This window comes from Gobius niger (assembly GCF_951799975.1).
Source record: "Gobius niger genome assembly, chromosome: 1".
NCBI classification, from domain to species: domain Eukaryota; kingdom Metazoa; phylum Chordata; class Actinopteri; order Gobiiformes; family Gobiidae; genus Gobius; species Gobius niger.
In genome coordinates this window covers 18,924,252-18,949,599 of record NC_136852.1, presented here as the reverse complement: position 1 = coordinate 18,949,599, position 25,348 = coordinate 18,924,252, and the positions used below count along the sequence as shown (strand labels likewise).

The window sequence follows — 25,348 nt, the reverse complement described above, 5'->3', positions numbered from 1 at the left end:
TGTGCCTCTCTCACCCACTAACGTTTTATTTTTATTTTAATATTCGTTTTGGAGCATTTCCACGTCCCCGCTTCAACCACCGCTTTAGTCACCCTGGCTCTTATCTTTGATTCCTTCTCTGCCCCTTCTCTTGCTCTTCTTCCATCTGTTTCCACATCCAATGGAAAAGATCTCCCATCTCTACAGTAGGGAACAAGTTAACTTCATCATAAAAATGTGGAAGCAAAAACTGGGAAGGACAGGGCATTATTAAAAGATTCTTGGCCCTTCAGTTTAGGACAGTGCAGAGTGAGAGACATTCTGCAAATTGTTGGCATTGTGACAGGAACCCACGACACTGAGACAATCTTCCATGTACAGCAGCCTTACCCAGTAGACAAGACTTAAGCTGTGCCACCTCAGGGCATTCTTGATCAGACAAGCATGGTGGATCGGACAACTCCTGTATGCGAGGTCTAGGTTAATCCACTAACAAGAACTGGCTATCTTATTGTGTTAATGATCAGTTATTCTAAACTTAGCTGTTTACTTATATTACACAGCCCAAACTGTTCCTAGGCATGTCAGTCATCCAAGTCCATCAAGATGAATTCTCCATAATTGTCAAATGGAAATGTTGGTAGAAACAACTCCACGCAGGTATTTGATTAATTTAAATCTGCAGCCCTAACACAGTCTGAATCTGAATGTTAAAATGACTCCTCCTTTGCAATGAGCTATATATATATTCCCTGTATGGAGCAGTAAAGGATACCAACTTTTTAGGAACATACGTTTAATATTTAGAGTTGGTCTATTTATTGGTCTGGCTTCATTTCAGCGTAGAACCAGTGTCACATAGAAATGTTTTCAATAACAATAGGGTATATAAAGTTGGCTAATGCAGATTACTCTGATGTTCAAATCAACATACATTTCTTTTCTGTCCATTAAATGTGCATTCTATAATTTTATGTACACATAAATGTAAATTATAGAACGATTATAGCCTATTCTTACTTTGATATTAAACAAACTGTTCATTAGAACAAAGATTCCCTTTTATATACATCCAGTTACTGGACTGTACAAATGGTGCGCGATGCTTGTGCGCTTAAAATGAGTCATTGCTGCCACCTAGTGTACGTTTATTGAATGCAGCGGACAGCATCTCGAGTTTTTTATTTATATTTCACGACAAAATATGAAAAAGCACAACAACAGATCAAGTTATTTATTAGACTTTTTTTAGTTGTTGAAATGTGCTACATAAATAAAGTTGGATTAGATTGGATACTAATATATTACTCCATGTCATCCAAATCCTGCATCTCTACAGTGACCTCCCTTTTAACCCAGAGCGAAGGCAGTGGCACAAAAGGGTCATAGGTCCAACGAGGGTACACTCTCTTATACAAGTTCATTAGAACTGTGTCTTGAGAACGCAGCTGGTTATCAAACACGCACTTCATATGGCCATGTGTTCCTGAAAAAAAATCAAAATAAACTCCATATATAACATAATAGCCAAAGTGAATATATCGTTTTCTTAGCTTTTGTTTGGTTCTTACCAAGTGCCTCTTTAATGTGGCCTCTTCGACCCCATTTAGTTCGCAGTTCTATTGGCTTGAACCACATGATGTCATCTTAACCAGAATTAAAATAGAAAAGTTAATAATATCAAGACATACAACAAAATGAAAGTGTGAAAAAAATGAGTGTTATCTTGATTATTCACCTCGATTGAAGAACATGTATCGAACAACTGCAGAGCGTCTGTTGATTTTAAATGGGTGCCCACTGACGACGATTCTCTTGAGCACTATACGCTGTGGGTCACAACTGAGCAGACTGCCAGTGGCAACCAGATCCTGTGCACCTAAAAGAGAAAGTACGATTTCAAATGTAAATCATGTTTCAGATCCACCCCTATAAAAAAAAGCTATCAAATAAAGACATGACTGACATGTCAAAGATTTATAGATCATAGGGGTGTGTATTGCCTAGTCTCTGGCGACACGATTCATATCCCGATACACAGGTTGTGATACTTTAAGATATATTCCAATTATGAAGCATTAGACGATTATTGCGATTTTTTTTTCTACTTTGGAAACTATAACTATAATCTATATTGTGGACTTGTGACTGTGGTGTTTGTCATGATTATGTTACTTTGAATGGAAAACAGGAAGACTAGTAAATGTAATCAAAACTGGGGATGCACGTTTTCTAGTATTTCTATAACCTTTATTTGGAGTCCTTAGTGATCAGTAATGACATAACTGAGCCTGTTTCATCCATTAAAATATATGATCGCTCAGATGGGGCATTTAAAACCTTGTAGACTCCACAACTAGCATCACGTCTCTGTGGCTCATCTGTGCATCAGATTGGGGACATAACATCGGCATGACAGCTCATCTCTTCATTATCTTAATGTGTTAGGAGTAGCACACAAACTGGACGCACTCGTCACTTCACCACCGTGACAAGTTTAACATATAGTAAACCTGCTGTATTTAGTTTCCCCTTGGCTTTGTTTTATCCCGGAATAAAATGCTATAATAAACACGCCAAAACACTTCAGTGAAATGTGCAAAGGTGCATGGCTCTCGTAATAATCCAGGTCTCCAAAGTGAGGTCACCTGTAGAGTTCTCAAAGTGCCCCAGAGCATCTGCCAACTCCTTATCCACCATATTAAAACTTTTGCTGAGTTTCTCTAGAGACTACACTGTAAAAAGCCATCCCATCGATAACTAGATTCTATTGAGCGGGCGGGCGGCACAGTGTGCTGCCATCTAGCGGGCGGGTGTAAAAGTGCAAGAACGATGAGAGACACTGCAATTAATATTTCCCCCAAAATGGATGTTTAAATATAGATACAGACGTTATTTGCATCGATACAAGAATCGAGTGACATAATAACGCAGAATCGATTTTTTTCATCACCCCAATACATCAGCAACAAATTTCCACATTATTCAATGATTTTTAAAGATCTCACCATCTTCTCTCTGCTTGAACAGCAGGGCTCCAGCAGGATTGAAGGTGATGGGGGCATAGACTGACACAACTGTAGGGGCATCCGGCCTGAGGAAGCGCTCCATCTTGTGTTTGTCAGCTGTAACGGGGAGTAGATGGCAGATTTATATCAAAGTTTGAGAAGATATGTAGAAGCAAAGAAGCAGAAAATGGGTCTTGAGTTGAACCTGAGGTGTGCTGAGAGAAGATGGGAGAGGCTTTGAACCTTCGGAATCCACAGTGGAAAATAAGTTCTTCTTTCGATTTAATGGGCTCCATGTTACTTGGATGCCTCCTCACCAATAGATGCATTACTGACATCTGTAAAAAGAAAAAAAAGAAGAAGAAAAAAAATCTAAATCCAAGTATATTCACACAATGCATTTTAAAATATAGGACATGTGAACACACCTTCTGTTCATGGGACAAGAGTGACACTAGGACAAGTGGTCTGCCAGCCTGTACATTCTCCATCACTGAGGGCGGGACATCAATAATGTGTACAGTGATGTACCAGCCCACCTAAGACAAAATATGCAGTGGGTCATAAACACAAGTAACACAATAAAAATGTACATAGTATCAACAATGGATTTACCATGGCTCCCTCATCCTCAGCTGAAGCCTCAGTCAGGATGCGCCTGCGGGTGCGTTCAAAACTCTGAAACTGGAAGATTCGTGAAAAGTCGGGGGGGAGGTTTTCCATGGGATCCCAGGGGGACGCTCGAAAACTCTTTAAACCTCTGTAGCGCTGAAACCTGAAATATAATACATAATAAATAAATGTCAAACCATGTAATGGTTTGTTGCTGTTGCTACTTTAATTTCAATGAAAGATAATACAACATTGCATAACCTGATTCTTGCAGGTGTTTCCAGGGGCGTGTCCACCTCATCAGGAAACATCTCATTGGCTCGAGCCTCCCTGTAGCGCTGAAGACCCTCCTCTTCTGCAGCTTTGTCCATGTTCTCATCATAGCGCTGATCTGCACCAGCTCGCTCAGAGGCACACACCTCCTCCTCTTCTCCATCCTCTTCATCAGATACACAACCTGAACCAGGCTCCTGAGATGATCAGATTTACAGCATGAGCACTCTTTGAGGTTTTATACATCTAGCATCCGTTTTGTTTTGATATTATATTATTTTATATTTTCAGTAAGGACAGTATGAGACAAGAGTGGCCTCAGTACACAAAGCTGTTTAAATGACCCAGACTCAGAGTTGACTCCGACCGTTACAAGGGGGATAGGAAATAATTTTCATTTACAAAAATTCAATTTTCAATAATAATGTTGAAATTAATTGTTCAATCACAGTCTCTGGTTAAACTCCGATTTAGAGGAACAATGTTGTGTTCCAGTCATCCTTGTAATTTGAATTTTCGATTTTACGATCAGTGCATTTCTGAACAACCTTCTAAATTGGAATTCCTACTCAGAAACTCAGGTAGTATCTCATAGGTCCAGGTAAGCAATTAACATAGCTGTGCTCGCCATTAAAACGGCTTTCCGAGCTCCAAGTTCCCGACCACAGAGGACAAAGGGAACACTGCATAAATCAACAACAATTTAACAACTAAACTGATCAGAAAGTGTCATTACCATAACTAGTTGCGTGTAATTTTGAATGGCTACAGGCAGGGCTTGACATTAACTTTTTTGGTCACTGGCCAATGTGGCAAGTGATTTTCTAAAGCTATCTATAGCTACCTACTGATTTCACTAGCCGAAACTAAGATGAGTATTCAAATAATACACATGTTCACCTGCTTTAATTTAACTAAATGTATGTTTAACAACATGGATTTAATCCACCATGTTATTGTTATTTAAAGGGGGGGGGGGTATTATGCAAAATCGACTTTTTCAAGCTTTACATCATGTTATTATGTCACTCCCTCAGTAAAAACATGCCTGAAGTGTTGCCTTGGCACATTCACGTATTTTTGAGTAATCTGTAAAAGTTCTGATGGCAGCCATTTTAGGGATAGGTTTGCCTGAGTCCTCCTAGGAACGCCCCCACCTCCTGGAGACGCCTCCGAGCTTTCGTCACCAGCCAAGTAACCAACCATTGCTCCTTAGCAGAACCCCCTCCCCACTGATGCCACAGACAGCGTGTGGAGGGGGCGTGCCGGAAAGGGTCAGAGGTTCTTAAAGAGACAGAGGCCTATTTCAAGACATTCACTACAGCCATTTTGAGACAGCAATTTTATACAAGGCAGTTATTCTAATTTACTGCATTTAAAGACCAACAGAAGGTTTCGTCATCATTGTAGTGTGTTATAGACTAGTGCTATGTGATTGAAAAAAGCATAATACCCCCTCTTTAACATAGAAAACTCAGCCTCCTGTTGTGGGGCTATAGTAAGTTGATTGATTATAAGTGTTACCCATAGAGTGGCCAATTTACATAAGCAGGATTTAAACAGTGCAACAGAGAATAAGTGCAGCTTGTAGAGCTTTAGTCCGTGTGTGACATGCTTTCTACAGACTAGTACTATATGTCTCGGTCTCTCTAACCGGGCAAGAGCCAGATTGAGATAACAGTGCTAATGTTATGGCACTGTTTCTTGGAGAAGCATTTACTGCTGATTGAATGGATTTGCTGCATTCTGTATTCACTGTTTAGTTTTGAAAAAAAGTTATGTGTGATGGTGTTAAGTGTAGCAGCATACAACATGTTTTTTGTCACCAACACCTTGTTAGTCTGTATCTATTTGGACTAAACCAATTTTGGTTTGGTTCCGAACGGTGAAGGTTGGAGCAGTACAAGATGGATTCTTGTGTGTTTGTAAATTCACAAATACCACGAGAATTCAGCTTGCTGGCAGGCAACAGTCTGACCTCTCCCTGCTTTCTCTACCTGCAGCCAAGTGGACCCAATTATTAATGAGTGGGATAGGTTAAGATCTCGCACACTGTCACTTTCTTGTGTGCACCGGGAGCAAGCATGACGCCACAGCTTGACCAAACGGCTCCACAAACAAAGACTGCAATGCTGCAAACTGTACAGACTGGAAGCTCATGTAACAAAGTTAAAGTGTGAACCAAGGTCCTGTTTATATTAGAAGGCTAATAGTATAAATTGCCCAACTTTAATCTTGAATACTGTAATGTTTTAGTGTGACTTAAACCAGTTTAAGTTGTACAGAGTAAGATCATGCACCAGAGCACTATGTCTCACTGATTTAAATATTATTGTAACAACAAATGAAGGCAGCTTTGCATAGTTTTGTTTTTGCTTATAAACAAAACTTAAGTCCACATGGCCCTCACGCTCGCTCTCTTTTACAGTAAAAATGACAAAATACCCACTAGAAAATTGAAGACTACACACTCTCTGCAGCTGCTTCTCCTCTGCTCGAAGCAGCTTGGCCGCTGCGGGAGCTCGGTTCTGGGATATGTGTAGCAGGCCTGACAGACCACAGACCTGGTCCGGGCACGTAACGGGACAATCAAAGCCCGATTAGAGATTTTTTTTTTTTCAAACTCCACTGGAAAATGTAGTGCAGTAGATAGAATGATAATAATGCTTCATAAGTGTTTAGTGTTTAGGTAAATAAGATCAGTCTAACCCACCACTGTGGCTGGTTAGGGAGACGGCATTACCCGCCACCGCCCAAATCTACCTGCATTTGGCAGGTGTTAATGTCAAGCCCCAGTTACAGGAGAGGGACATTATTCTGGAAGAATTTAAAAGACACACTGAATTTGCAGAGTTCGCATGAATTTGCTGTAATGGTTGTGATCGTAACATTGCAAAATCCTGGAGGTACCAAATCCTCTGAAGTGCCACTTTCCTCCCTTCGTAGTCATTTTAACACCAAACACATAACACAAATCAAATCTCAGTGATCTCACAAATAAGAGGGGTTTCCTAGACGTATTTTTTCCAAGCAGAGCAGCAGATAAATAAATGCAACACGCCTCCCTATGTCCAGACAGGAAGTTCTGCTCACTGAACAGGAAGACAGGAGGCTTCTCCTGGGACTCCTGCTCCAAACACTATTGTTGTGGCCAGCAGCCTGACACTGAAGGCTGGAGACAGACACAGTGAAAACAAACAATACCCCTTAGACCTGAGGTGCACTGTCTGGAGGTCACGTATACGCAAGCTGCGGAAACTCTGATACTGAGGCGGAGCAGCTCTTAATCATCTCCAACGGAACCAATCACAGTTTCTATGGCAACAGGCTACAATGACAGCTCAGTTCAGGACGTGTATGCAATGTTCAAAAAGGGGGAGGTTTAATGCAGTATTATAAAATGAGATATTGTAACAGCTTCACCTGTGATTGAAGGTCCTCGTCTTCGTCTCCCTCCATCGCTTCATCCATCATGTCATCATCATCGTCATCCTCATCACTGCTCTCTTCATCAATGTCACCATTCTCTTCATCCTCATCCACAATCCATGCGGCCTGGTAATCTGAGGTCCCTTTGGGCACCTTCATCACACACTTGTGCTTCCTTGCCTCTAATCATACAGCAATCATTTTCAAAATTTAACATGATTACAACAAGTGCAACAAATTGTTGACCATGAAGTGAAATGAGAATATGGCTGTGACCTGAAACAAAGCACTCATACTGTACCTTCAGCTTCTAGCAACTCTGCCTCTGTGGGCCATGTTTGCTCTCCATCCATGGGGTCCACCTCTGCCTCAGCCTGTAAATTTTCCCTGCGAGACGGGTCTGCTTTCATTAACACTCGAGTGGTCTCCTCCTCACCTCCATCCTGACAAAATCAAACTATAATTGTACCCATACATTCACATACATAAATATGTGTGCACATTTAAATATTGTGAATAAAAACTACCAGCATGTCGACATCTTTGCCAGGTTTGATAACACGTGCAGCTGAAATGTTCAGTGGAAGTGGATCAGACGGAGCATCAATTTGACTGAGCTGAAAGTCTCCATGACCAGTAATGTGAACTAGTCGATCCACCGATAGAGGGCAGCCTCGCACATATCCAGAAACACAAAGAGTCCCAAGGCCAGTGTTGCCATCTGTATTTGGTGTAAAGGTTACGTTCTGGGCTAGAAGGTGGGAACGTCTGGAGCGAAATCCTAATTTTCGCTGTCTTTGACTGCCAAGGTGCCTTAGCAATAATGTTGCTTCCTGCTCATTGTCAAGAGAGAACAGGCGTGTATCAGGAAAACGAGCCTCTGTTATTTTTGACAGTGCTCTTTTGGCATCAACCCTTTTTTTCATTGGAAGATCAGTCAGACCATGGCAAACCAGGGCTAGAAAACAAAAAAATGAACTTTAGATGTTTTGTTAACCAAGAGCCAGAAACTGCCATTAATCATTGCTTACCATGACTTGGCAAGCCTTGAGCAAAGAGGCATGAAAGACAGTACTCCCCATAGCTGTCCCAACCTTCAGTGGAGTCCAACACAAACACAAGGCTGTCTGCAACCTTTGCAATATCCAGCAGGGAGTGCAAGTCAGCTGTTCAAATGATATACAAAACAGGTACAATAAGTACTACTGTGATAAAGTAACAGCATAATTCTGTTGTTAGTAAAATTGTACATAAATGTCATACCTGTATTTTGATTCATAAATATGAATCTTTGTTTAAAACGAGGCAGAAGTAAAGCAAAACTTTCAGTGACACCACTAATGCATCTCTCTTGGTGCACAATGCCCCCTGCATCATTCCCACGCAGGAGTTTTGCAACAGCAGAGGCACTGACTTGGACATGGAGCGGCACCACGGCAACCAAATGAGGAGGGCCATCCTTACTGCCTAAATGCCTTTTCTCGGTCAGTACCTGAAGATACACACAAGCTGAAGATTTATAGCAGATATTTACATTAATGTACATTAATATACATAACTTGTTCGACATTACCCTATCTTTTTTATTTCGCCGTAGTTGGTTTGCCTTATGCCTCCTGTCCATCTTCCTTTGCTCTCTCCTCTGTTTTTTACTGAGGACCGTCACTGATACTCTTCCTATATGTAAAGAAATAGAGGACAGGAATTAAAATAAAACAAACATCTACAATAAGAGGGTCAATGATGAAATTGGTGATATTTCTTAAAAAACATCTGCCCACACAAAAACAATATTTTGCAACTGGAATAGTTTTTTTTCCCCTCTGAAGACAACACCAAAATAACAAAAAAGGGATGTTGTGATGTGAGCTCGATATCTTAGTTGGACTTTGCAGCACAGTAATAACATAAAAGAATGGACATAGGATGGTAACTAACCAGGGAAAAAGGGCATAATGCATAGCAGCCCAAATTCCACTTACGTATCACCAAGAAAATACTTGCTGCTTAAATAGTACAATGTTTATATTGGGAATCCTAGTATGAAAATTGTAGTATCCCAGTCTGGGATAGGGCAAGAGTGAGATTTATCATATTCCCTTGAAATAAATTGGAGTGCATCATCATACACTTTTAGGTAACATGCCATTTCCATTCCATTACCAAGTTATTACTGTAAAGTGCAACAGGCATCTGAATTTGAATTGATATTTATTTGATCAGGGACAACGTACAAAAGACATTAGTCTAAAATAGAAGTGATTTCACGTGCCAGGTTCTAGCAAGAAATGCTCATTTCCACCCGCAGTCCCTGGACAGGTTGAATTAATACTTGCATAAGTTAATAAAATGTATACAGAATAATTTAAAAAAAACACTCACTTTTACACCATTCATATCACAATTGTTCAGTGCGTACAGGTTTTCTTTGATAATAACCTGTTTGGTCAGGCATGTAAACGTACTTTAGATTGTACATGAGAAAATTTCGTTTGGAAGAATGTTCCAAAGGCTTACTGCTTCATAAGAAAACGACCAAATTGACCAAATGTGGTTGTGCAATCTCAACTTTTCATGCTTGTCAACACAATGTAATAGATTTATATCAACGTTAGTACCGTGGCTTTACATTATCACGGGTATCTCTTTTGCTCTCAATAGTGACTTTGGTCAGTTCAGTCTATTATTATTATCCGATTGTGCTTACAAAAAGAAAAATTCACCTACCCTACAAACTCTAGGTGTACACGATGTTTGTATTGGACAATACAATAGGCTACTGATTAATAGACATTTAAAGAGGGGGTTTTATGCTTTTTTCAATCACATAGCACCAGTCTATATCACACTACAATGATGACGAAACCTTCTGTTGGTCTGTAAATGCAGTAAATTAAAATAACTGCCTTGTATAAAATTGATCTCTCAAAATGGCTGTAGCGAATGTCTTGAAATAGGCCTCTGTCTCTTTAAGAACCTCTGACCCTTTCAGACACGCCCGCTCCACACGCTGTCTGTGGCATCAGTGGGGAGGGGGTTCTGCTGAGGAGCAGTGGTTGGTTACTCGGCTGGTGACGAAAGCTCGGAGGCTTCTCCAGGAGGTGGGGGCGTTCCTAGGAGGACTCAGGCAAACCTGTCCCTAAAATGGCTGCCATCAGAGTTTTTACAGATTACTCAAAAATACGTAAATTTGCCAAGGCAACACTTCAGGCATGTTTTTAATGAGGGAATGACATAATAACATGATGTAAAGCTTGAAAAAGTCGATTTTGCATAATACCCCCCCTCTAAAACTCTACTAGGGCTGGATATTTATTGACACCAGTATTGCGCGCCAAATTCTATTAAACACTAATACATTTGTACTTTATCCATCATTTAGAACCATAAAACAGAAAGCTAATTTTCATGCATTGCATTGCATTTTTTGTATTAATATGTTTTACAAAAACACATATTTGTATTAACATTTATGTCTAGGGATAGCCTGGGTCTGCCAGACAACACTCTTTTATTTCCGAACAGAAAGAAAGTGGGTGTGGCCTTTCAGGATAGTCTAGGACTCCTAGACTATAGACTGTCCCTACTTAGGAGTAGGGACCCACCATCATCAAAACATGGTATCTAACTTAATATACTTACAGTACGATTATTTTTACTATTAAAAAAGTAGTATAGCAGCTTCGAGTAGGTTTGATCAATTACTGTATTAGGCAACAGTACGCAGCCCGACTAGCAACTGGTACTTTCCAATATTACCATGCGAACAACCGGGGACCTTTAGGGGAACTTCAGTATGTACAAAATATTGGGTTGTTCCCCACCAAGAATAACCTGGATGCCCTCAGAAAACTTAACTTTATTTTATTTCGCATTTCAGTATTGTATCAGACTTGTGTGCATTTATATTTCTCAAAATCATCGGGTTGCCTAAAGAAACAACACTATTGCATTTTCTCCAAAAACACAACTGTAGCTCACAAGCATCGCATAATGCAACATGTCATAACAGAACAAACAACAGGGTTAATTTAACAGAACAGCACACTACACTTAAAACACGTGGGTTTGATTCGCCACTAGCCCCTAATTACCTGTGCACGAGCCTCTTCCCACGCCACGCATACAGCCATCAACAACTTCCTTTCGTGTAAAGACAAAACATACCTTTATTTTCTCTTTCGATTTCACCCTTTGTCCGATGCTTGCCATGTTTGTGCCCTTTATTTTTCTGCTTGTATATGCCTGCTCGATGCCCTTGTTGTTTTTCTTCGTTTGCAGCCATTTTCACCATGTGGGCATGTGGGAGCCACACACAGGAAGTACTGCAGACTTCCGCAACGTGCGGACGTATTCACAGAGGCGCGTCTTCAGGTTTTCCGGGCACTTCAGAATAAAATAGATACAAAAAAATAAGATACAAATATGTTTGTGTACCATATAATAATTTCAAAGTTTATTGTGACATTTGGTCAATAACATAAAGGGGAAGCACCACAGGCCAAAACTCTAGATATAGGACATTGATTGAGTCTAAATGTTGCCATGGCAAACTCATACTGAAAAGTAAAGTAAATATATATATATATATATATATATATATATATATATATATATATATATATATATATATATATATATATATATATATATATATATATATATATATATATGTATAATAAAAACAAAATAGTATAAACTAAGTAAGGAGTCCTAATTTGGCCCTTTTCACAGTTGCGCCACTTTCCCTGAGGCAGTATGCCACTTTTGAGGACAAATCAGCTGTTAACCTGCCAACACAGCCGAGTCATTCGGTAAAGCTTTCACATCATATGGCAGCTTTAAATGTCCTCAACGTGGCTATCCCAATGACACTTGCTGTCCAGTGTGAACTTTTAGAATATGAATTTATTTGCTGGAGATGGGTGATGGCTTAAAAAGGTGTGTAACACTGGAACGTCTATCTGTCTCATAGACTGTAAAAAATAAGGATCTGTCTTTGACATAATTTAACTGAATTATGAAGATAAATATTTCCACCACTGAAATGATGTTAACAGTATGCATATCTGCGCATGTATGGACACATCCTCCATCAGATGTATTTATTTTCCCCCAATTAGTAAAACGCTGATAATTATGAGCCGAATTGAAATTTTTATAGACGAAAATGGATGTCAAGATGAGACAGACAGACAGACAGACAGACAGACAGACAGACAGACAGACAGACAGACAGACAGACAGACAGACAGACAGACAGACAGAGAATTTATTCAAATCAGGCAAATTGAAGAAAATCACAATAATTAGTAGAATGTCCCATTAGTTTAGTACATTTTAGAGTAGAATGGACAATCACAAATGGATGACCACATAGCAAAGTCCTTTTTATAACCATGGTTTTGGTGAAGTTATTACATGGTTATTACATCCCCGAACAGTACAGACCAAGGTTTGTTTTTACTATAATTATTTTAATACGAGGTACACGAAGGTGTACCTGTGGAAAGTGAAACTATACGCGCATAAGTCTTTTACTGCAGCAGTTAGACAGGAACTGCAACTGCCCTTTGCCGCAGGCAGGTCCCCAGCTAAGAGTTTCAACATAACTCAACAACAAAGTAGTCTGATTGACAAGAGATTACGTATACTTTTTGTAACAATACATCGACTATTTGTGTGGCTTTTGGAAGACTTTTTGATGGTGTTTGAGCGACTTTGGCGTTTTTCTATCGTATTTTGACGAAGGGAGGCGGCAGTGAGCTTGGCAGCCATCTTTGGATCAACCTGGGAGTGGGACTCGACAACTCTAGCTCCCCACTTACTTCAGGGTGTGGATTTTAGTCCTAACATTTAGGTAAATATCTATGCTTAAATCTACTGACAGCTCTAGAGACCCGAAGTATCTGGCACTTCGGAAACAACACACTGGAACTAAAAACGGAGGATCGCTGCCATAATTTGTAACTGTTGTGAATTAGACGACATTATCCCCAGCGCAGAAGCCTGGCCTGTCAGAAGTGGGTGAGTTTGAGCTGGCTAAGCTAAAGTAGCAAACAGGAGCGAGATTTGTTTGGTTATAAAGTTATACTTTTTCAGGTAATAAAAACGTCCTGCTGTTCATCACCCTTTCATTAATGAGTGGGTGTACATGGACATAATGCCATTAATATTTAAATCATTGTAAAACCACGACACGTAACTTAGCCGTGCTAACTTTGTGTGTGGCTAACATAACACTACAGTCACTGTATAAATTGTGATGGCACATAAAGCCAACATTATACTGAGCTCTTCTCATTTCTGTGTTTTTTGACCACATGGCTTCTCCCAGGAGAGTGATTATGAGAGGACAACAACGTGTATATATGAGATAATCTGAAATGTATTTTATATTGTAATGTTTAAACAGTTATCTAACATTTTACATGCTTTGTAGTATTGTGGAGTTTTCTGTATACTCAAGTTCTTACTTCACACAAACAAAACTTACTTTGGTAGTTTGGTTTATAGTGATGTTTTTTTTTATGTAACTGCATTTAGTCCCACTCAGTGTTAAATAGGCCCTATGTAAGTCCATTTTAACCACTATAATTAACCCAGATTGTATTTAAATTGAAACTTTGAGAGACATTGGGTGCCAAATTCAGACTGTTGATTATGAAAAAAATATAATTTCTTAAATAGAGCAGCCATTGAGAATGGTTTATTCAATTCTTTTTCTGAAACCTTTGCAGTACAGGTTGGACTTCAGTTCCAGTCTGCCTTGTGAGTTGATAGTCGTAACACATGACAGCACTGCTGCTTAATGAATGTGAATTGTATTACTTGTCAAATCCTAGTATGCCTCATTCAAACCTTCCTATAACATTGTGACCAGGAAATGTAGATGAGTGCTTCACAGTGCGTGCATACATTGGGAATTCCAGCCCTCCAGCTTTGTTGTCCTGTCCTTCTGCATTCTTCTGAATGTGTGCTAGGTGGAATGCTAAGGTGTTTTTGAAGGTTATCATCACTCACATGTGTGATTTCCACAGACATGATTAAAATACCATCTTAAATAGACAGCATGGCGCATTCACAAGCAATGTCATACAGAACAATGATCTTAAAGAGGCACTGTCCTGCACAGGGCTTTAGTTCTGAGCTCTGGTTGCATCAGTCTGTCAGATAGTGAGCTGTTCAGTCTTGTGGTGAGACAAAAGATGTCTGCTTAAACTGGGGGCTGTTTCTTTCTGGCTGGGTAAAGGTCTTGTGACTGTAGCGTCAGCTCTGCATCTATTTACCACTGATCATCTGAGGCACTTGGACTCGGTAAACTTTCCAGAGCAATCTCATCCTGCCTCGATGTAACATCTGTAATGCCTGATGTGTCTGTGTGGTCAAAATGCCTCCAGTTACGCTTTGATAATTCATTGTTAATTTTGTATCCACCTTTTTTCCTTTCTTTACTCAGTTATGTTTAAATAATCTGGTTAGCTTTGTTAGAACTCTCTTCTGTTATCTTGTCCTGACCAATCAGGAAGTCTTTATAACATTGTCTGCTCGTAGGTGTTATGAGGATGATTCATTGTATTATTTTATAGCATGTTATGAATAATTGTGTCCATAAAAACAGTTTGAATTAAAAAACAAAACAAAAGATGTTTTCTGTTTTTTGGGAAATCCACTGCAGGATTATATTTGACTCCATTTTAATCTTTTTCTAAATAGAACCAATCACGGAAATGCTTTTTTTGACTGATAATTCCTGAATTGTCTCTAAACATGCCCTGCTGATATAAAGATACAATAACATGTATTGTTTATTTTTACATTAACAAGTCCTCAAGGTACTAGTTTCACCCGTAGTTTTCATCAGAGATGCTTTTTTGATTTAGTCAGTCTTTTCTATGCTCTACTCTATTGTACTTATTTGTACCACATACCGTAACTTTATGAAGGTGCAAAAAGTACTTCAGATTAAAACCCCAGATTTCTGTTTTATTGGTGCATATGCTGGAGGGCTGGGACAAAATATCGGATCAGATTTGGATAGCAATACTTTTTTCTGTAATACTAAGCATCGATACTTTATCAAGTATTGCAATACTTTCAATACTTGTGTTTGGAGGCATTTTTATCATACACCTTTGATTTCCTGTAACAACACTTTGTTACATTTTGTGTTAATGCACTTTTCAATCTTAACACATCAATCTATGTCAAATGGTATTTGGTTTATAAACTTTGGACACATAAGTAAACATATTACTTATCATGATTACTTACTGTATCGCAATACGTATCGGATCGGCCCCTGAGTATCGTGATACGTATCGGATCGTGACAAAAGTGGATTGTCCCAGCCCTAATATGCTGTAGTCTTATTGTAATGTTTTCTTCTGTTGTAGGTTTGAACGTATGAGGCTATTGTCCTGCAAATGAACCCTCAGCGGGGGCATTTAAGTCGCTGTCGCAGACCCAGATAGTTCCTGGCGACAGCGGCGCCCCATTTTTCAATTATGCCCAACAGCAGTCGGGCGGGGAGTCTGAAGGACCCCGAAATTGCAGATCTCTTCTTCAAAGAGGACCCAGAAAAGCTTTTTGCTGATCTGCGTGAAATTGGCCATGGCAGCTTCGGTGCTGTTTACTTTGTAAGTACCAATATCTTAAAGGTCATTTGATATTTCTAGTTGTATAATAAATGTTGTTCCTTCAGCATGTTATAAAAGCAGACATTTGTGAAAAATACCTTTTTTGTGTTGAGAATCTAACTATCCAATCCACTTTAGAAATGTTTCTGTAGTCCAAATGTGCAATATAAATAAAGTGCTGCACATAAGATCATAAAAACAATAAAACAAATGGACTACTTAACTAGACCACAAAATGAGTACATACAATAATTAATAGAAATTAAAAAAGATTAAATATATATATGTATGTGTATATACGTATGAATGCATAAAGAAAACCGAGGCTTGCTGTTGATTACATTACAGCTCCCTGTGAATATACCAGTTTAACACATTTCTAAATGTGTTAACACTGTAAGGACTGAGTTTCGACCAACTAACAATTTACAATGGATGAACTCCCTCCTTCATTGTTAGTAAAAGAAAAAAGCAAACAAAAACACTTTTTTTTTCGCATTAGCTGTTGCGCCTTAATTAAAATGAATTGCTTGCACCCCAGATGTTTTGCATTGGATTGTGCCATTAATTGAATTACATTTTCTTGAAGGCACGAGATGTGCGGACAAATGATGTGGTTGCCATCAAGAAGATGTCTTATAGTGGAAAACAGCCAATAGAGGTACCATAAGTGTAATAACTGTAATAACAGTAAATGCAGTTATTAGTGATGCATCTATAACACCTCTATTCCGTATTGTTATGTTGTTATTTTTTTTTTTAGAAATGGCAAGATATCATTAAGGAGGTGAAGTTTCTACAGAGAATACAACATCCAAATAGTATAGAATATAAAGGATGTTATCTCCGAGAGCACACTGCCTGGGTAAGGTGTACTCAGGAGATAAGTGGGGTGCTCCACTTACTCTTCCACAAACAGCAGTAACCGATTCTAATCACTGATGATGTACTATGTTTTCAATACTTAGGTCTCCACTTTTTTTCTGAATGAGGTTTAACACATGATTTAACCTTCATTACGAATAATGAAAATATATAAACAAGTACATAACTTTCTTCCATTGTTGCAAGAATCAGATGCATTTACGTACACTAAAATGAATAATGGACTGATGGTTGCATGAGTTGGAGTACCGTAACACGAACATTGATCGATTTGTCATGTATAATGAGCTCACAACACTTCACTTTTTCACACAGCTTGTGATGGAGTATTGTCTAGGCTCTGCTTCAGACTTGTTAGAAGGTAAGGTAAAAATACTGTGTTTGTATGTTTATCTCTTACCAATGAGTGGTTTACTTCCTGTGCCTCACTTAACTTGTCTTCACTAGTTCACAAGAAACCCCTGCAAGAAGTAGAAATTGCTGCAATTACCCATGGTGCTTTGCAGGGCTTGGCCTATCTTCATTCCCACAACATGATTCACAGGTAAGTTTTTATCCCCACGCACACACACAAAGAAAAATAAGTAAATATTTATCTCACCGGTTTTATTTTGATAGAGACATAAAGGCGGGAAACGTCTTACTAACGGAGTTTGGACAGGTCAAACTGGCAGATTTTGGTTCTGCATCTATAGCCTGTCCTGCAAACTCTTTTGTTGGAACACCTTATTGGTATGTTGTTGTTTATTTTTTTTACTTAAAGGCATGATAGATGAGGCTGTTCTTATATTCTCTTACAATGATCCACAGGATGGCTCCCGAGGTCATTTTGGCAATGGATGAGGGGCAGTATGATGGTAAAGTGGACATCTGGTCATTAGGAATAACCTGCGTAGAATTGGGTATGTCAAGCATTATTTCCTATATTTTTGATTCATTTAGAATATCTGTCTCTCTTTCCATCACAAATATACATGTATGTCTGTATTTTCACAGCGGAGAGAAAACCTCCTTTGTTCAATATGAATGCGATGAGTGCCTTATATCATATTGCACAGAATGAAAGTCCAACACTCCAGTCAAGTGAATGGTAAGCTTATTGTTTGGTTCAGTTTAATATAAACAACAAAACAATTAATTGTTTTCTTGTGGTTATAGGACGGATTATTTCAGAAACTTTGTAGATTCTTGCCTTCAGAAATTTCCACAGGATAGGCCCAACTCTGAGGAGCTCCTAAAGGTGAGATGAAAAGAAACTAGAGCCAAATTTCACACATGCGCTCTCAGCTGGACAATGTCGGGATAAAGTCAGGATATTCCTCCAAAAGTCCTGACATTACCAGAAAAGTGTCATGCTCTCGGGGCATGTTTGAATTTGACTTTTTTTTTTTTCAGAGACTGTAATTTCTGTTTTTTTCCGCAGCATGCCTTTGTTCAACGAGAAAGACCCGAGTCTGTTTTAATGGACCTAATAAGTCGCACCAAGGATGCAGTGAGAGAGTTAGACAATCTGCAGTATCGCAAAATGAAAAAGATCTTGTTTCAGGAAGCCCACAATGGCCCTGCAACTGAAGTGCAAGATGAGGAGGAGGTATGTCACCGGCCCATATAGGTCTGAAATGTGTTGTATGTTTCAAACTGTTGAATAATTTTTCATTTTAGGAGTCAGAAAATATGGTGAGCCGTACTGGCACAGTGAACAGTGTTGGGAGCAATCAGTCTATTCCCAGTATGTCAATAAGTGCCAGCTCTCAGAGCAGTTCAGTCAACAGTCTGACAGATGCGGGTGACGACAAAAGTGAACTGGAGCTTGAGGGTGACCACACAGTCATGTCCAACAGCTCTGTCATACACCTCAAACAGGCAAGTGCTTAATGACTACAAAGCTAGATTTAATGTACTTTAATATTTGTATTTTTTTAAAGTTTAATTTTCCTTTATGTTCACATAAAGGATGAAGAACCTGTCAATGAAAAAGCTGAGCCTCAGACTCGACCAACTGAGCCACAGTCCCCAGCAGCGCAAACTCAAAGACCAAAGCGAAATCGTGAGCACTTTGCCACCATACGTACAGTCTCCGCTGTAAGTGTAAGCCATTGGCACATGAATGACTCATTTACGTTTTAATAACATAATAAATGTGTTGACAGCTTACTCGCCAAATAAAGGAGCATGAGCAAAATTCTGAGCTAAGGGAGCAAATTCTGGGCTACAAAAGAATGAGACGGCAGCATCAAAAACAGCTGATGGCACTAGAAAATAAACTAAAAGCTGAGATGGATGAGCACAGACTGCGTCTCGACAAGGAACTTGAGAACCAGAGGAACAGCTTTGCCCAGGAAATGGAGAAACTAATCAAGAAACACCAGGCATCCATGGAGAAAGATGTAAGGCTAAAAAGCTTTGTTATCTGTCAATAGTTTTCCTGCACTATAATGTCATAAATGTTTCATAGGCAAAGACATTCAACAATGATGAGAAGAAGTTCCAACAGCATATTCAGAACCAGCAAAAGAAAGAGCTTAATAGCTTTTTGGAATCCCAAAAACGGGAGTATAAGCTACGCAAAGAACAGCTCAAGGAGGTATGTATATACATATATATATGTATATGTGTGTATGTGTGTGTATATGTATATATGTACAGTGCCTCTCGAAAGTATTCATACACCTTGAACTTTTGCACATTTTGTCATGTTTACAACCCTAAACATGAAGATTTTATTTTGATTTTTTTACTAAATGTTCACACACAAGTAACAGACAACTGTGAAGTGAAAGCGAAATGATACATGATTCTGTTATTTTTCAAAAAATAGAAAAGTGAAAAGAGGGGCTTGCATAAGTATTCATACAGCATGAATGAATACTTTGTGGAACCCCCTTTTACTGCAATAACAGCACAAGTCTTTTGGGGTCTGACTCTACAAGATTTGCACATGTAGAGACTGACATTTTAGCCCATTCCTCTTTACAAAACAACCCAAGCTCTGTCAAATAAGAAGGAGAACGTTTGTGAACAGCAGTTTTCAGATTATTCCACAGATTTTCAATAGGATTTAGGTCAGGACTTTGACCGGGCCATTCTAACACATTTATATGTTTTAATTGAACCATTCCATTGAAGATTTAGCTTTGTGTTTAGGGTCATTGTCCTGCTGGAAGGTGAATTTCCGTCCCAGCCTCAGTTCTCTTGCTGACTCCAGCAGGTTTTCCTCCAAAATGTCTCTGTATTAGGCTCCATCCATCATCACAACTATTCTTACAATCTCCCCAGTCCCCGCATGAGCAGCCCCACAGCATGATGCTCCCCCCGTATATTTAACACTGGGGATGGTGCACTCAAGACGATGAGCAGTGTCAGATTTGCTCCATACATAACGTTTTGCATTTGGGTCAAAAAGTTCAATTTTTGTGTCATCTGACCAAAGCTCCTTCTTCTACATGGAACTGTGTCCTCCATGTGACTTCTAGCAAACTTCAAACGTGATTTCTTATGGCCTCCTTTCAATAATGTCTTTCTTCTTCCACTCGTCCATGAAGGCCAGATTTGTGTAGAGTACGACTTATAGTCCCATGTACAGATTCCCTCAGCTCAGCGGCAGGACTTTGCAGCTCCTCCAGAGTTATCTTGGGGCACTTGGTTGCATTTCTTACCAGTGTTCTCCTTGTTCAGTTTGTTAGTTTACATGAACAGCAGTGTCTTAGTAAGTCTGCAGTGGTGCTATACTCTTTCCATTTCTGAATGATGGATTGAACAGTGCTCCGGGAGATGTTTAAATCTTGGGAAATCTTTGTATAACTTAACGCTGCTTTAAACTTCTCGACAGCTTTTTCCCTGACCTCTCTGGTGAGCTCCTTGACCTTCATGATGTTGTTTAGTGACCAATACACTCCGACCACAGCTCTGAGGGCCTAAAAGAACAGCTGAAATTAAACTGAGAGTAGATTACACACAGGTGGCCTCTATTTAATGGTTAGGCCAAGGTGTGAACATTCTGGAGTCATTAGGAATGTTCTAAAGGCAATTTAGTGCACTCAGAAAATGCTGTATGAATACTTATGCACGCTCCACTTTTCACTTTTCTATTTTTTGAAAAATAACAGAATCATGTATCATTTTGCTTTCACTTCACAGTTGTCTGTTACTTGTGTGTGAACGTTCAGTAAAAAAATCGAAATAAAATCTTTATGTTTAGGGTTGTAAACATGACAAAATGTGCAAAAGTTCAAGGTGTATGAATACTTTCGAGAGGCACTGTATATATGTATATATGTATATGTATATATGTATATATGTATATGTATGTATATATGTATATATGTGTATGTATATATATATATATATATATATATATATATATATATACTAGCTCATTGCAATATGAGGACAACAAATTTTCATTATTGTTATTATTATTCATTATTGCATTTTTTCCCCATTTTGTAGGAATTGAATGAAAACCAATCAACACCAAAGAAAGAAAAACAGGAGTGGTTGTCCAAGCAGAAAGACAATTTCCACCATTTCCAGGCAGAGGAAGAGGCCAACTTACAGCGCCGACAGAGGCAGTACCTGGAGCTGGAGTGTCGCAGGTTCAAGAGGAGGATTCTAATTGCCCGTCACAATATTGAACAGGACTTAGTGCGCGAAGTGAGCATTTTTAATTTCACTGCATGTCTCTGAAGCCAGTTCAGACCGTTTGAAGTAAAATTGAAGTGAAATATGAATAACTATAACTCTAACGCTATAACGAGTGTCTGACCTTGTGTTTCGAATCTTTTTTATAATTAGGAGCTAAACAAGCGACAGACGCAAAAAGACTTGGAACATGCTATGCTTCTACGCCATCATGAATCCATGCAAGAACTGGAGTTTCGCCAGCTTGGTCACATCCAAAAGACTAGAGCTGAACTCATTTACACTCAACACCAGACTGAGCTCACAAATCAGCAAGAGTACAACAAAAGAAGAGAGAGAGAACTTAGACGGAAACATGCCATGGAAGTTCGGCAACAGCCGAAGAGCCTCAAGGTGAAGTATCTTTGTTTTATATTGATATATACTGAATATTAAATTGTTTGTAAATAATAATAATAATTATAATAATAATAATACATTTCATTTTTTTTTTTTCTTTAATAGTCCAAAGAGTCGCAGATCAAAAAACAGTTTCAGGACACTTGTAAGATTCAAACGAGACAATACAAGGCTTTGAGGAATCATCTGCTGGAGACCACACCAAAGTCTGAACACAAAGCAGTTTTAAAGCGTCTCAAACAAGAACAACACCGCAAACTGGCCATCTTGGCGGAGCAGTATGAACACTCAATCAACGAGATGCTTTCCACTCAAGCAGTGAGTATATGACAGGCCGAACAACTGGACAGTTGCGAATTAATATTGTAGTAACATCTTCTGTCCCAGTTGGGAAATGATGTTGACTCTCACTCTTGTTTTTTTTCTCAGCTTCGTCTGGATGAGACTCAGGAGGCTCAGTGCCAAGCTTTAAGAATGCAGCTGCAGCAGGAGCTTGAGCTGCTCAATGCCTACCAGAGCAAAATTAAGATGCAGACGGATTCTCAGCACGAGCGCGAAAAGAAAGACCTGGAGCAAAGAGTGTCACTGCGCAGAGCACTGCTGGAGCAAAAGGTCTTGTATATTATTTTACACATTAGATAGTGTTATTTAAACACAAAAAATAAGCAAGTTTGGTGATGCCTATTGTTAATGCTTCTGAATGCAAAAGTCTTGTTACATAAATAGAAGTACTGTATATTCACCTGAAAATGTCTCTTTTGGTTAAGATCGAGGAAGAGATGTTGTCCTTACGAAATGAACGCTTGGAACGAATCCGGAGTCTCCTTGAGCGCCAAGCCCGCGAAGTGGAAGCTTTTGACTCTGAGAGTATGCGTCTTGGCTTCAGCAACATGGTGCTAGCAAATGTCTCCCCAGAGGGCCTCAGCAATAGCTTTCCTGGATCTCCAGGGAACTGGAGTAATCAACAACACCCATGTGGGAGCTCCCAGGGACAACACTGGGGCAGCGTCAGTTCAGGCCACCAGGGCAGCCAGTACCACTGTCACTCCAGTCCTGGAGCGGCACCCGGACAGCAGGCATGGGGGCAGAGCATGCAGGGTGCTGGGGGACACCATCCTTGGGGGCATGCATCTTCTGGATCTCTGGTTTCTCGTAGCAGTACAGGAATACAGAACAGTCCTCAAGGAATGGGCAGGACACCTTCAGGACGCAGTGATCCAGCCATGAGCAGGAGCACCAGTGTGGCCTCTCAGATCTCAAATGGCTCGCATCTTTCCTTCACTTAGATATTTCGGAGCTAGGCAGTGAGTATGCTAATGTGGAGTTTGTTCAGAGAAATGGCTCTTTCCTGCTGCTCTGCTCACCCATAATACGCCTCAGTTTTTTCTCTCTGGGCAAATGTGGATGTACAGGAAATACATGGTGCTCAGGTTAAAAGGGCTGCATACAGCAGATAATTGGCACTCAATAATATCCATTCTTTGTTTGACAAAGTGACCATTCAAGCAGAACTCTCATGTCTATCTACAGCCATTACTCTCACTTTGCACACTGATAACTTTAGATTCGACTTGTGTTATTGATGTCTTTAGGTATGCACAATGTAGTGTTTTATTTATCTTCATTTCTACTAGCCCCTATTTCTTAAAAATATATATTTTTTTTTCGGTTCATTGTCATTCATACACTGGCTGATAATCTGTTGTTGGTCCAAGCACACCACTCCTAAATTGCTTTGCTGCCATTTTACAAGCCTGCTGTAATGGTCTGTAGGGGAAATTATTTAGTAGTAATATGCCTGTTTTAGTCAAAGAACACTACTGCTGTGCCTTTTTACACTTTTGCTTAGATCAATGTTTTAAAGATTTTAATCATTGTCTGCAATTTCAGACGCATGCAACTGAATGTTCACACACAAATTTTATGATTTTGCAGCAATTAATCTCAATATATTTGAACAATAATGTCTAAACAGTCTTGAGGGGAAGTATATTGTAAATGCCTTTTTATATTGGAGTTACTTGAAGGTTACATCACTAGCTTTCATATTTTTCAACAAATACATTTGTAATCAATATTTTAGTAGTGCCTTTAAACTGCTGCTTATTTCACTGCACTTTACACAGCTTTATGCAAAAGAGATCAATTCAGATGGTTGCTTTGATAGTGTGTATTTAGTAAAGTCTGGAACTTGAAATGATTGTGCTAACATGTATCAGACCCAACGGGCAGGTTCTCAAGTGCAGAAAGGCACTGATGGCCTGATGTCATCCTTTTGCATGTTACAGTTTTACAAGTTCAGACACAGAAAGGCGATTACAAAGTTTTGTATGTGTACGTAAGTAATGCTCAAGTTTGGCCAGAAATATTGCCCTGACCATAACAGCAGGCTTGGCACTAATCATAAGCTACAGAGTTGAAGACCCAAGCAACACTAATGATATAAAGGTGCTCGGTCACACATGCTTTTAATGCCTCATCATGGGTGACTGAACTAAGCACATGCTCTCCTGACATAATTGTCTTTACACACTGTACAAATGGCCAAATATAACTAACTGAATATTAAAGTGGCAAAGCACTTTGTTGTTTTGGGTGCCATCGGGTCAGTTTATCTTTTTCCAAGTTGATTCAAGCATATTTGTTAAAAAATAAAACCTTATCCATTGAGATTAATTCTAGAGTTCTATGTTTATATGTGTATATTTTATTCAAACATTCAGTGACGAAAACATTTTTTTATGAAAACGTTCTAAGATAAACTTTATTTATCTGGCAGACCGCACTATATTTAGTAAACTCTCAAGTAAAAGATGTTATTTTCCAGAAATTGCTTTTAAAAGGTAATCTTTCTTTTTTTTAATTATTGGGTATATGGTTTTGCTTATTTGCTTGTACCCTTCCCTTCAAACTTTAGATGCAGGGTCATTGTTTGTTCTATTATTGTCTTGCTCTTCATTTGTTCTAATACACATATGAACAGCTTTTAACATTGTTTGGTACAGTTCTTGTTGTATTTCCCTTTTTGAATTAGTACAAAAAGGCAAGTGTAATTTTTTTAATTGCCTGTGTGTGTCAGCAGCCAAGAGTTTGAATGTTAGGCCAATCAAACCTCATTATACAAGCCAACCATTTCTTCTTATGCACACTTTGTCTTCACTGTCTGAATGTTTTGTGTGAGCGGCGGGGTCTGGATATCGATGCTTATCCAACGATTATGTTATGTTTAACAATTATGACTCAAACTTTGATGTCAAAATGTGTCCTACTGACTGAACATTTGCAAAATTCCGAATGAGACTTGGTAGAAAAGAAAAAAAAGAAAAAGGCAGACGTCAAACACTGTGCCATACGTATGTCTAAAATCCAGGCACCCCTTCATTGTTTTCGCTTTTGAGCCCTTTGCAAGAGGATCGGATGTGTGTGTAGCCACAAACCCTAAAAGGATGTTGTGACAGAATTTATGAAAAGAAATAGCATTTC

At 39.1% G+C, this 25,348-nt stretch overlaps 2 protein-coding genes across 2 annotated transcripts; one reads left to right on the top strand and one right to left on the bottom strand.

Annotated features, from left to right (window-relative positions):
• Positions 1–1,231: 1,231 nt before the first annotated feature.
• Positions 1,232–11,638, bottom strand: tsr1 (TSR1 ribosome maturation factor). Its single transcript, XM_079565664.1, has 15 exons — positions 11,469–11,638; positions 8,875–8,978; positions 8,565–8,793; positions 8,333–8,467; positions 7,829–8,259; positions 7,603–7,744; positions 7,296–7,483; positions 3,861–4,069; positions 3,603–3,762; positions 3,416–3,526; positions 3,193–3,325; positions 2,988–3,104; positions 1,718–1,858; positions 1,551–1,625; positions 1,232–1,465 (listed from the first exon to the last, which is right to left on the bottom strand). Exons 1-15 carry the CDS (start codon positions 11,593–11,595, stop codon positions 1,284–1,286), a joined length of 2,484 nt encoding a protein of 827 aa, XP_079421790.1. The 5' UTR covers positions 11,596–11,638; the 3' UTR covers positions 1,232–1,283.
• Positions 11,639–12,902: 1,264 nt separating this feature from the next.
• On the top strand, positions 12,903–25,192 carry taok1a (TAO kinase 1a). The gene is made up of 20 exons (XM_079556982.1): positions 12,903–13,328; positions 15,698–15,940; positions 16,530–16,601; positions 16,704–16,805; positions 17,141–17,186; positions 17,273–17,369; positions 17,444–17,557; positions 17,636–17,727; positions 17,822–17,915; positions 17,984–18,065; positions 18,249–18,416; positions 18,488–18,688; positions 18,779–18,907; positions 18,976–19,212; positions 19,281–19,409; positions 21,275–21,478; positions 21,620–21,859; positions 21,971–22,183; positions 22,295–22,477; positions 22,633–25,192. Exons 2-20 carry the CDS (start codon positions 15,809–15,811, stop codon positions 23,149–23,151), a joined length of 3,054 nt encoding a protein of 1,017 aa, XP_079413108.1. The 5' UTR covers positions 12,903–13,328; positions 15,698–15,808; the 3' UTR covers positions 23,152–25,192.
• The last annotated feature ends 156 nt before the right edge of the window (positions 25,193–25,348 follow it).

Excerpts from the sequence above, each read along its gene's own strand:
- tsr1 (XM_079565664.1), bottom strand. The coding sequence starts at position 11,595 with ATGGTGAAAATGGCTGCAAACGAAGAAAAACAACAAGGGCATCGAGCA. Across the intron at positions 4,070-7,295 it reads ACGAGGACCTTCAATCACAG|GAGCCTGGTTCAGGTTGTGT; the intron begins GTGAAGCTGTTA and ends TGATCATCTCAG. Across the intron at positions 1,859-2,987 it reads GTTCAAGCAGAGAGAAGATG|GTGCACAGGATCTGGTTGCC; the intron begins GTGAGATCTTTA and ends TTTCTCTTTTAG.
- taok1a (XM_079556982.1), top strand. The coding sequence starts at position 15,809 with ATGCCCAACAGCAGTCGGGCGGGGAGTCTGAAGGACCCCGAAATTGCA. Across the intron at positions 18,066-18,248 it reads ACTCTGAGGAGCTCCTAAAG|CATGCCTTTGTTCAACGAGA; the intron begins GTGAGATGAAAA and ends TTTTTTCCGCAG. Across the intron at positions 22,184-22,294 it reads AGATGCTTTCCACTCAAGCA|CTTCGTCTGGATGAGACTCA; the intron begins GTGAGTATATGA and ends TTTTTTTCTCAG.